Source organism: Aedes albopictus, chromosome 3, assembly GCF_035046485.1.
Source record: "Aedes albopictus strain Foshan chromosome 3, AalbF5, whole genome shotgun sequence".
In the NCBI taxonomy this organism is placed as follows: Eukaryota; Metazoa; Arthropoda; class Insecta; order Diptera; family Culicidae; genus Aedes; species Aedes albopictus.
In genome coordinates, this window is record NC_085138.1 from 183936762 (window position 1) to 183949159 (window position 12398).

General features: G+C 42.8%; 1 protein-coding gene across 3 annotated transcripts in view; it reads left to right on the forward strand.

The window, feature by feature from the left end:
• The window catches only part of LOC109398859 (sodium-coupled monocarboxylate transporter 1), a 53345-nt gene that overhangs the window by 18073 nt on the left and 22874 nt on the right, over positions 1–12398 (forward strand). For 2 of the 3 annotated variants that reach the window (XM_062856275.1, XM_062856276.1), the window contains exon 9: positions 7610–8122. In XM_062856275.1, coding sequence (XP_062712259.1) covers positions 7610–8038 — 429 coding nt within the window. In that variant the 3' untranslated portion in view covers positions 8039–8122. Of the gene's footprint in view, positions 1–7609; positions 8123–8213; positions 8280–8370; positions 8423–12398 lie in introns of those variants that run through there. The other variant, XM_062856277.1, reaches the window with a different exon arrangement.

Here is a 12398-nt window from a genome sequence, read left to right on the forward strand (position 1 = left end):
AAAAAATATCGACATTTCGCATCTAGACGAGTGTACGAGCTGTTTTTGAGAATGTGTAACTGTAACACATTTTTGTGTGGTCTGGAAATTATGCACTTATGAGTAGGGCTTACACATTTTAGTGCTGAGCGGTTTTACTGTGTATTCTGTTTTAATTTTACTATGGGGTCGTCCATAAATGACGTAGCTTTTTAGGGGGGAGGGGGGTGTTTGTGATTTTGTGACGAAGTGTGACGATAGGGGAGTAGGGGTTAAAGATATGCTACGTAGCTTTCTACTAAGCTCATTGAAAAAAAAAAAGTATTTCGTTATCAATAAAACTTTTACTTGCATTAAGTATCATTATTCAGTAAATAAAAAATAAATAAATATATATAGTACATAAATGCCGGCTTCCTTTCATAAGACATTCAGCTATCGGATGCAACAACTGTATCTGAGAAAATGGTTTTGAAATCCTGCGTAAAGAATAATGAATAATGAAAGAATAATGTGTATGAAAATCAATTTCACTTAAATGCTTCTCACGACCAATAGTTTGCTGCTTGCACTGCACGTCGCTAAGGTTGCAAAGCAAAAAAATTCTAAGTTTTTGACATTGTGGCATTATTCTTGGAGTTCCTTATACAGTTTCTACAGGACTTCCTCGAAGAATTCCTCCAATAATTTCTGAAGGAGCTCCTCTAGCGGCTTTGAAAGCAATTTCTCATGGTGTTCTTTATAGATTTCCCCAACAGGAGAACCCGAGCAGGAACAAATAACTGACACATAACTGCAGCATACCAAAATCAGGTATCATACCAACGCGAGGTATTGGTCGGTTACCCAGTTAACTAATTATTGAAAATAACTTATTTTGGTATTTTCTAAGTGTTTATAAAATACCTCGACGAGTTATTGGTTTGGTGTTGAGGACTGCTTGATGCCATTATTCACGTGTTATGCACAGAATACACACCAGTTATTATTTTAGGTATTTTACCTCTTATGCAGGGCTTATTAATACCTCATTTAGGTTGTAGGTATTCAGTTTTCCATACCTGAGTTTGGTATTCTTCAGCTATTCTCTCCTACTCGGGAAGGATAACATTTTTAAGGAATTCCTACTGGGAATCCCATAAAAAGCTTCTGGAAACATTCCAAAAAGATTTGGAGGAATCTCGAAAGGAATCTCCCAAGGAACTTTCAGAAGTATATCAGAAGAAATTCCTGGAGGAATCTTGAGAAGAAATCATAGAGAAATTCCCAAAGAAGTATCGTGAGAAGTTCCTGGAGCAATGCTAGATGGAACTTTTGGAGAAATCTTGAATAATTTCTTGGAAGAATCTCAGAAGGAGCTATTTGTAGAGTCTCAGAAGAAACTCCTGGTTCAATTTCTGAAGTAAACACGAAATTGAAGGAAACCCGGAAGGAATTTTTGAAGGAACCCCGAAAATAACTTTTGGGGAATCCTGGAAGATATCCAGATAGAACTCCTGATAAAATCTAAGACAGGAAATCCTGGGGGAATTCCAGAAGGAGTGAATGGAGGGATGCCGGAAAAAGTTCCTGGAGGAGTCCTGAAAAAAACCTGGATAAATCCTAGAAGGAAGTTTTCGAGGAATCTCAGAAGAATCTAGGAAAGAATTCCCGAAGGAATCCGAAAAAGAACTCCTGGAGAGGTTTTGAAAGAATGCCGGAGGGGTTTGCTGCAGAGATCTCAGCATGAATATCTGAGTGAATTCCTGAAAGAAACCAAGAAGGATCTCCTGGAGGAGTCCCGAAAGGGACTTCTTTAGGAAACCCAGAAAGAAGTTCTGATGGAATCTCAAAATAAATTCAGGTTAAAACCCCTGAAGAGATATCCAAAGAAAGTGCTGGTGGAACAGAGGAAAAGAAAACCTTGAAATAACTCCCGAAGGAAACCATAGATAAACTTTTTATCAAACCTTAGAAAAAAAAAACTCCGGAGAAATCTCAGAAGGAATTTTTGGTGGAATCTAAGAAGGAACTTCGGAAGGAGTTCTTGGAGGGATCTTTGTAGGAACCCAGGAATACAAAAAGGAGGAAATCTCAAATGGAATCCCAAAAGGAAATTCTTGTAGAAATCTCAGCAGGAAGTGTTGGAGAAATTAAAAAGGGAGGAATTCTCAAAAATGGGAATCCCAAAAAAAAAAACTCCTTGAAAAATTCCAGAATGAACTGCTGAAAGAATTTTAGAAGAAACTCCTGCAGTGTCCTTCGATCGTCATGGTGAATTTCATTCAAATATGGTATTGATTGAACTGTGTTGGGAGCAGCATCTTCCTGTTCTTCGGAATTGGGTGGTTTATTCAGTCATTAGCTTTGGTGATAATCTCCTCCGGTTGCACCTATGGTCTTGATGATGATTTACTTCCCTTCCGAAGGAAAAACTCACATTTTGCGAGTTTGTCATTAGTGAGATTCTATCTCAGGTCCTCGGCGTGATAGTCACGTTCATTAACTATCACACCAGATCCGCTCCACAGTCGGCAATGTTTTCTTGCTATTGTAGTTTTTTTCATAATATTCGTTAAACACACAAGTTAAAATTAAAATCAGAACAAAGTTTCGAGTTATTTTTGGTTACTTGTCTTTTGACATGAAAATTTTGTTGAGGGGGGGGGGGTTGTTTAACAAGCTACGTCATTTATAGAGAGGGGTATCTAAATTTGTGACGAAATGCTACGAGGGGGGAGGGGGGTATTAAAAATCGCTTAAAAAAAGCTACGTCATTTATGGACGCCCCCTATATCGAACTGGTGCCTTTGAGCTGCATTCACTTTTCTACCCTGTCCACGGTAGAATGATGAGCACGATGATGTTGATGTGTGGCTGTTGGTTGTTCCTATTTCTAGTCCGATTGGAGGTCCATTATGAGTTGCCGTTCGCCGATTTCCAAGTATCCGGGTTCGTTTGAGCCGTAGGCTCAGAAGAGGGTCAGTGTCAGCTGCTCTCAGAGGAAAAAGCAACTGACAAAAGTGCCGGGGCTGGGATAGCACCCATGACCATCTGCTTATGAAGCAAACATGTGACCTCTTGCGCCACGGGCCCCGGCAATTTACCAACAATATTTGCACAAAAAGTACCGTAAACCGAGGTCAAATTGTTCATTCGCGGACTAAATTATAATTCCACATTGGCAATGTCTGCATGTCGTTTTGGTCATAAAACTCCTACCTCATCTAGTTCATAGATGTCTAGAGAAAAGTGTGGATTTTAGAACTCGCGGCTGTTTCTAGGTTAAGGATTGAAAAAAAAAATAGGGAAGGAGGGATTTATGGGTTTAAAAGTAAATTGTTTGCTAAATTATAGTAAAACATTGATGGGACAAACTGTCCATATCTGTAACGGAACCAAAAAAAAATAAGTTTATCGGTAGACAACGACAAGAAGAGGACAAACGGAAGGGGGTGACGACAGACAGGGGCGAACAACAAAACCAAAAGGCGGACAACGAAAACAAGGAATGTACTACATCAAACTCTGACATCAACACGTTTCAAAAACTGGTAAATCAGGTTCATGTATTCCAAATCAAGTCCTGCTAACACTTCTCTAACGGGTTTCTGTTGTTTTCCTCGGACCCGGAGAATTTCATGCAGCTCAGATCTGACCTCACGATACTCATTGCATCCCCACACGACATGTTCGATATCCTGGTAAGCCACGCCACAGACACAGAGATTGCTTTCTGAGAGCCCAATACGGAAGGTATGTGCATTCAACAAATAGTGGTTGGACATCAGCCGACACATCACACGAATGAAATCGCGGCCTAAATCCAACCCTTTGAACCATGGCTTCTTCGACACCTGTGGAATGATGGAGTGCAACCATCTACCCATCTCTCCATCTCTCCATTTGTGTTGCCAGCTGATCAAGGTCTCCTGACGGGCCAATGCAAAAAAAAAATCGACGAAGGCGATTTGACGCTCGTAAATATCGCCTTCGCTAGCGCCCACCTTAGTCAGAGAATCCCCTTTCTCATTGCTCGGAATTGAGCAATGTGAAAGGGACCCAAGCTATGGTGATGATGTACATATGAGCGTTTGGACAAAGCACTCAAGACCTGGCGTATTCCATTCCGGAAGTACGCTGAGTGCTTCATCCGTTTCATAGACCGAACAGCCTCCAGAGAACTTAGACTGTCGGTAAAAATGAAGTAGTGCTCAGGTGGAAGAGTGCTAATGTACTCTAAGGTGTAGTATATAGCCACTAGCTCAGCTACGTCTACAGAACAGGGCTTTTGAGGCATGAAGGTGGCGTTATGAAATTCGTCGTAGACACCAAATCCAGTCGAATAATCGGTTTTTGAAACCGAAACATTCTGGTATACCAGTGATCTCATTCTTCATAGAGAGATCAAAACCCACAGAGGAGCTGCCGAAGTCTGAGAAGTTGTCACGATTGGTGTTAACCGGAGGCTTACCTCCAGCGTCATGTACCAGTAGTACACACTCATAAAACGAGTTTGAGGGTTCTGTTCAAGCAGCTTTTCGAAGTTTTCAATGACAAATGGATTCACAACCTCACATCAGATGAGGCACCAGAACGACAACTCCGCAAAGCGGTCTGTCAGAGGCTTTACACCAGCAAGTACCTCTAAACTCATTGTGTGAGTCGAGTTCATGCAACCTAACGCGATCCGAAGGCAACGGTATTGAATTCGTTGAAGCTTCAGCATGTGTATTTTCGCCGCGAATTGAAAACAAAAACTACCGTATTCTAAAACCGATAGAATGGTACAGCCTGATCAGACCTTCCGGGTGCGTTCCCCACCATTTTACGGTAATGGTTCGCATAAAGTTGATTCGTTTTTGGCATTTCTGTATCAGATCAGTGATGGAATTACTCTCATCATGAAGCAATTCGCCAGTGTAAAGCCAACACAAGGCTTACTCACGATTCCGAGAGTAAACAGTGTGTGAGTTTATTCGCACCCACCTGCTTCGTGAGTAAGAAGCAAAACAAAAACAGAAACACTCATGAGTTTTTATTCGTGAAGAACTAGTGGAGGTGCGGAAAGTGCATTTTATTGTGGTTATAATAGCAAATCCAGTGATAAGTGGTGCATTTGGAGTCGAACCAGACGCCGAGGTTTTGTGAAGACATGCTATGAGTGATTGTCTTACCCATCAGAACGAGCGGAAACTTAGCTGGTTTATGTTTTTTAGAAAAGACAACCATCTCAGCTTTCTCCGGAGAGAATTCGATACCCAGCTTGAGAGCCCAAGTAGACAAATTGACCAAAGTATCCTGTAGTGGTCCTTGCAGATCGACTGCTATTGATCCCGTTATAGAAACAACACAGTCATCCGCAAGCTGTCTTAACGTGCAATTTTCCATGAGACAATCATTTATATCTCTAACACAAAAGTTGTAAAGAAGGGGGCTTAGACATGAACGCTGGGGAAGACCCATGTAGCTAGCTCGTGAAACTGTCAAGTCACCATGAGCAGAACTCATCTGCTTCTCAAACAGCAAATTGTACAAAAAGTTGTTCAAAATTGGTGAAAGGCAACATTCGTGTAGTTTGTCGGAAAGAACATCAACACAAACTGAATCAAAAGCCCCCTTAACCCTAAAAGGGATACCTGGGGTCCATTTGGACCCCAGGCGCTTTCAGAGCTCGTCTTTGATGGAACACACTCAGCGAGGTGGCGAAACTGAGGCCATGAAGGTATCCCTTTTAGGGTTAATATCCAAAATTACTAAGCCCATTTGCTGATTTTGAGCAAAGCCAAGCTAAATTTCTGAAGAAAGTAACGCAAGACAGTCGTTCGTTCCTTTGCCTCAGCAGAAACCAAATTGTGTATCAGACAACATGCCCCTCGATTCAACCCATTTGTCCAGTCGAAAGAGAATCATCTTCTCCCACAACTTCCGTAGGTAAGACAACATCGCGATTGGACGGTACGAATTATGATCCGACGCGGGTTTCCCGGGTTTTTGAACAGCTATCACCCTCATTTGTCTCCAATCATCCGGAACGATGTTGTTATTCAGGAACTGATTGAACAAGTTCAGCAAGAGCCTCATAGCGACGTCGGGAAGGTTTTTAAGCAAGTTGAACTTAATTCGATCCATTCCTGGAGCGGAATTGTTACATGAAAGAAGATCAAGTGAGAATTCAACCATCGAAAACGGCCTATCCATGTCGTCCCTATCCTCGAAAACATCACGAATTATTCGCTCAATGGGTACGGAATGTGGACAAACTTTTTTTTGCGAACTTGAGAATCCATCGAGAAGAGCTTTCTCTATCCTCGTTTACCGACGACGCGTTACGCATTCTTCTCCCGACGTTCCAAAGAGTTCTCATTGATGTCTCTTCGCCTTGACTAAGTTCTCAAACTTGCTTCGAAGGGAAGCGTACCGCTTAAAGTTTTCGACCGAACCGCGTTTTCGAAACTCTTTGAACGCCGCGGATTTCTCGCGACAGATTTCTGTACACTCACTATCCCACCACGGATTGGGGGGTTTCCTGCGAACCGACGGACCTGGTACTGGTCGACGTTGTTGCGCTACTGATGATCAGCTCGGATAGAAACCGATACTCTTCCCGCGGTGTAAGAACTTCTACCGATTGCCCACCGTCGATGATTGCTTCCGCGTACTTCTCCCAGTCAATGTGCTTGGTGTTGAATATCAATATTTGATAGAGAAGAAAATTTTCTATTCTAACAGATGTTCAATTGTAGCTGAATTTCGTCTCAAAGTGGCATGCTCATTGTTTGAGATTTTTGAAGTTATTTAAATTTAAGTTTAAAGTTTGTTGGATAAAATTCTGTCAAGTAGTTTCCAGGGGACCGTTATAGTCTCCTTTTTTCTTACCCTGCAATAAAACTGTGATGCTGTGTTGAAAGATAGGTTGTCAGCTTGAGCCCTACACTTGAGCCACAGTTATGTCGGCTACGAAAACATTGTATTGGGTGGATAGGGATGCCAATTCCTTGGTAGTTTCATATACATCCACTAGATACTGGTTCTGTAGAAATTCTTTTCCTAATATTTGAATTGCTACATACATATGTTATCTGTAAAAATTGTTTTAACCGTAATGTGTTCGACAAACTTTTTGCTTTTTTCTGCACCGTGCTTCTTAAATGGGCGCTGGGTACCCAGGTACCCTGTCGGCCACATTACGGTTAAGAAGAAATATCAGGGAACACAAATATGGCTGCCACAATGGCCAACTTGTAGTCTTGGACCCTTACTCACGTTTTCAAGAGCACCAATCTTAAAAATTCGTAAACAAATGCACTCGATTTGGAAAATCTGCCTTTTTGCAAGTGAGCAAAGTCAGGATAAACAATTGCGGCTTGAATTGATGCTTCGTTCGTTAGATTTCTGCCTCTAAAGTTTGTATGCAAAATTGCAATGGGATTTCTTGATGTATCACTTTAAAGTAATGAATCTCAAAATGGTTCAAATTAGGATTTCTCACCCGATCTATTAATTTTATTATCATTTATTTTATTCACAAGTAACACAATTTATAATGGATTTTCAACTGTTTGCTTTGAAAACATCGTCCTGCAAGCATAGACATAAGAAAAAGAGTCACTGTAGCCTCCAAAATAACTAATCAATTTATTAATTCCAGTGCGCCATCATCGGAACCATCGGAGGATTAGCCACCATGTCCTACATCGTCATTCGGTCGCAAATTTCAATCGCTCTCGGTGAAATGGTGTTTGCCGAAAAGCCAGTAACCGTGGAAGGATGCGCGTACGATTTCACCCCACTGAACCGAACGGTATCCTTCCCTCCGGATGGTTCCGGTACCCATGTGGAAAAATCGCTCCATCACGTATCGTTCCTCTACTACACCCTGATCGGTTCCATGGTACCGACGATCATTGGATACCTGAGCTCGGTTGTAATGAGTTTTACTGTCGGGATGAACCCCGAGGAGCAACATGTGGACCCCCAGTTGCTGGCACCGTTCATCCAGAAGTACTATCAGCCGAGCAAAGTGAGAAACGTGACCGAGGTTATACACGAGTTCGAGACGAAAGACATTCAGCTGTGAGACGGGTTGGAGCTTGCGGTGCTACTGTGATTCGGTGTGAATGTGATTTTATTTTAAGAGAATAAAGCTTTCGTCGTGACTGGAGGACGAGTGAGCTTTGAAACTATTGAATGAGAGAAAGCCCCTCTTGATGTTGGTTTGAAGCGTTCGTTACAAAGCTTTGCTTGCTTTTCAGTATTTGCAGATGCGGTTCGACAAACGGATGCGAGTTTTCGGATCGGTGCTCTTTATGGTGGCATGCGTAAGTAAATTCGACCGTTGGTATATAAACTGTTTGTTTCCAAATAAGTTTTTGAAAAAGTGAAATGCTGTGGCTTGTTCTCTTGTTTCAGTTGCTGTGGATGCCTGTTGTCATTTATGTTCCTGCTTTAGCATTCAATCAAGGTAAGAATTTTAGTTTTGACGTAGGACTACGTCTTTATTTTCTATACCGGGGTACACTTTGCAAAAACGAAAAATCGAGCATGTAACGAAATTATGAAAGATTTCAAACGTTAATAACTCAAAAAGTAATCGATGGATTTTTCGGATTATAGCTCGAATCGATAGGAAAACTGCACAACAATTTGCTACAATACTTGAAAGTTACTATTTTCAATCATAAACTATTGAAAAATTGAAAATTGTTGACCCATCTTTTCACTGACCAATCACGTGCAAGCACATTTTTGGATTTTTCCTTGCGGTATAAAAGCATTCTGCTTCTTCTCATCTTCCATCAGTCTTCTTCGATGCCTCGAGGAGAACGCATCAGCGAAGCGCTCGTGGAGTATAAATTATAATCTTCTTCTCGCTTTCGCTCAGTGTTCTTCCGTGCGTCGTCGAGTGCGGTGGGGTCGGCGAGAGCGCTTTTGCGTTCCGCTTGCCCTTTCTTCACCACACTGTCGAGCGCGGCAGACGGTCGGCCGGACGGACGCTGCCAACCGAGCAGTAGCGGCGGCGGTGAAATCAAATTGTCATCATCGGAGCGTGCGTCATTTGCACTTGCAACAACGGAGCCAGCACCATCGTCGAAGAAAGTGATCTCCAAGTTTTCAAGCAGATTTGATTTTGCGAAATCAAATTTAAACAGTCCTTCTAAGGGCTAGAAATCGAATTTTCCACAGGAGTTAATAACGAATTTTCAACAAGTGCCGACATTTTAACAAACAACTGCAAAAGCGCCGCTGGGCGCGGTAGACGCACCGCCGGCTACCGAGCAGGTGGCAGTGGCTCATTCGCCTTTTCCCAGTGCGGCAGCGGAAGGGTAAGACTGCAACTGGGAATAATTATTTACTTCATCGGAGCTAACCCGGTCCCGCGTGAGTTACAATTTCGACAGGAGCCAGCATCTTCGATGACCAAATTCCTTCTGAAAGTGGACCACATTTGGGTGTCGCGAAATCAAATTTAAACAGTCCTTATAAGGGCTACAATTCTGAATTTTCTGCAAGAGTTGTTACCGAATTTTCCTAGAAAGTGCCAACATTTCAAAACCAACTTGTACGAAGGCGTCGTGTGGAAATTAAATCGCGCTTTCTCGCATCTATGATAGATTTTAAATTGAATCTACCGAAGCTGAGTGATATGAAATAATTAAAATAAATTAAATTATATAAAGAACATTAAAAATCATCAATTTTCTTCAACTCAGAACATTTTGGATTGAAGAAATGAAAATCATTGACCGGTGTTGCCAAACTTCAATATAATTTTCCACCGCAAAAATTTGAATTAATTTTTACTGATTTGGCCAATATTGAAAATCGTATAAAACATAAACAGTCAAAGATAATTTATGAATAATGCGCTGTCTACATATTAGAATTAGTTTAATAATGTTAAATAATTATTAACTTGTGCTACATCTCTTTGATTGCAGGTAAAACTGCATGGCATCACTGATTTTTACCCCTCTCTCATCTAGCCAATCACGAGCGAGAGGGGAATCCAAATTTTTGCGGCGTATAAAAGCTAACTGCTTCTTCTCATCTTCCATCAGTCTTCTTCGATGCCTCGAGGAGAACGCTTCAGCGGAGCGCGCTCGCGGAGTATAAATTAAAATCTTCTTCCTCGTTTTCGATCAGTATTCTTCCGTGCGTCGTCGAGTGCGGTGGGGTCGGCGAGAGCGCTTTTGCGTTTCGCTTGCCCATTCTTCGTCACACTGTCGAGCGCGGAAGATGGTCGGTCGGACGGACGGATGGACGCATCGCTACAAACCGAGGAGTAGCGGTAGTGCCGGTGGTGGTGAAATTTTCATCATCGGAGCGCGTCATTTGCACTTCCACCATCGTTGAAGCAAGTGATCTCCAAGATTTCGAGTAGATTTGATTTTGCGAAATCAAATTTAAACAGTCCTTCTAAGGGCTATAAATCCAATTTTCCACAAGAGTTAATACCGAATTTTCCTAGCAAGTGCCAACATTTTGAAACAAACTATTGCAAAAGCGCCGCTGGGCGCGGTTGACGCACCGCCGGCAATCAAACAGATGGCGGTGGTTCATTCGCATTTTCCCAGTGCAGTAGCGGATGGGTAAGACAGCAACTGGGAATAATTATTTACTTCATCGAAGCTAACCCGGTTCCGCGTGAATTGAAATTTCGACATCGGAGCCAGCACCATCGTCGAACAAATCTCTTCAGCAAGTTGATCACACTTTGGTTTCGCGAAATCAAATTCAAACAGTCCTTGTGAGGGCTACAATTCTGAATTTTCTGCAAGAGTTATTACCGAATTCCCCTAGAAACCAACTACTACGAAGTCGCAGTGCGGAAAATAATGATTAACTTTTGAGTGAAATTTCTATCGGTAGTTCTGAAAAGGACTGAATGGTAAATAAATAGGTAGGAGACTTGGCAGCAGTCTTTGAAAATTGATGGTACTGCCTTTCTTCTCGCCAGTCGGTTTCTAACTACTTTCTTCTTATTCTTCTACCTTTTGACCAACCAACGTGCCCTTCTCGCCGAACGCCGTTCTTCAGGCCCTTCTTGACGAACCGTGCCAGTATAGCAGCAACAATAATATCGTTTACCGAAGAATGGGCCTCCGATTGCCCCAGTCCTTTGGAGGCCCACGGCCTCTTGGTCTTAGCATGGGAGCAGCAACAGCAGCGGCATCGGCTTCACTTTGCCATTGGAAACCCACCATCTGAGTCAACGCCACCGATGCCGTTCTGGATTTGGTTAACATAAATAGCTACCGAATTTCACCTTAAGTATGCAATAATTGAACGATTATTCTACAACAAATAAAATTAAACAGCCCTTCTAAGGGCTTCGAAAATGTTTCCCACAAGAGTGAATTGAATAATTTTCTAAGACGATGCGCCGAGTCACAAATGTGTCAAAACCGACCCAGTCTCCAAGCCAAAATGTTGCATAAAGTGGAATAGTGTTGTGGCATACCAGTTTAGCACCCTATGCGCAGAGATGCGAATCGTCAGCATTCGCGCATCATCGAACACCGCGACCCAACCGCGACAACAATATTCGCGCTCCATCAGACATCGCGACTTCGCGACGTCGCGACGCGCACGTCGTCGGTCGTCAGCGACACGAACACTCAAGCCGGTCGGACAGGAGAGGCCGCGCCGCCGACGATCGAGCCCTTTCGCATCGCAGCAACCGGGCGGCAAGCACGTGTCATCCAAAACAGGCTGGAGGCAATTTTGCGGCAATCGGCCGAAACTGTAGTGCGGAAATTTACATTGGTGATCCTGCCAGGTTTGCTGCTTAAAGTTTTAAGAGCAAATAAATTGTGAAGGCCGAAAACATATTCCAATATAAGCGAAATGGTAAGCATATTTGGTGGAAGTGATTTTTTTTTCATACTCGCAAAGTAATGCTATTTGATTGTGCAATGACGCTGAGAGCACGAGAGGTTATGAGTGCTGATTGAAAAAAAAAAATGGAAAAGAACCACACATGGACTTGTGTGAGGATCTGGCGCGATTAGAGTTCCGCCGGGGTGAAATGGAAAAATCCACACATGGACTTGTGTGAGGATCTGGCGCGATTGGAGTTCCGCCGGGGGAAAATGAAAAGAGCCACACATGGACTTGTGTGAGGATCTGGCGCGATTGGAGTTCCGCCGGGGTGAAATAGAAAAATCCACACATGGACTTGTGTGGAGATCCGGCGCGATTGGAGTTCCGCCGGGAGGAAGTGAAAAGAACCACACATGGACTTGTGTGAGGATCCGGCGAGATTGGAGTTCCGCCGGGGGGAAGTGAAAAGAACCACACATGGACTTGTGTGAGGATTCGGCGCGATTGGAGTTCCGCCGGGGGAAAATGGAAAAATCCACACATGGACTTGTGTGAGGATCTGGCGCGATTGGAGTTCCGCCGGGTGAAATGGAAAAATCCACACATGGACTTGT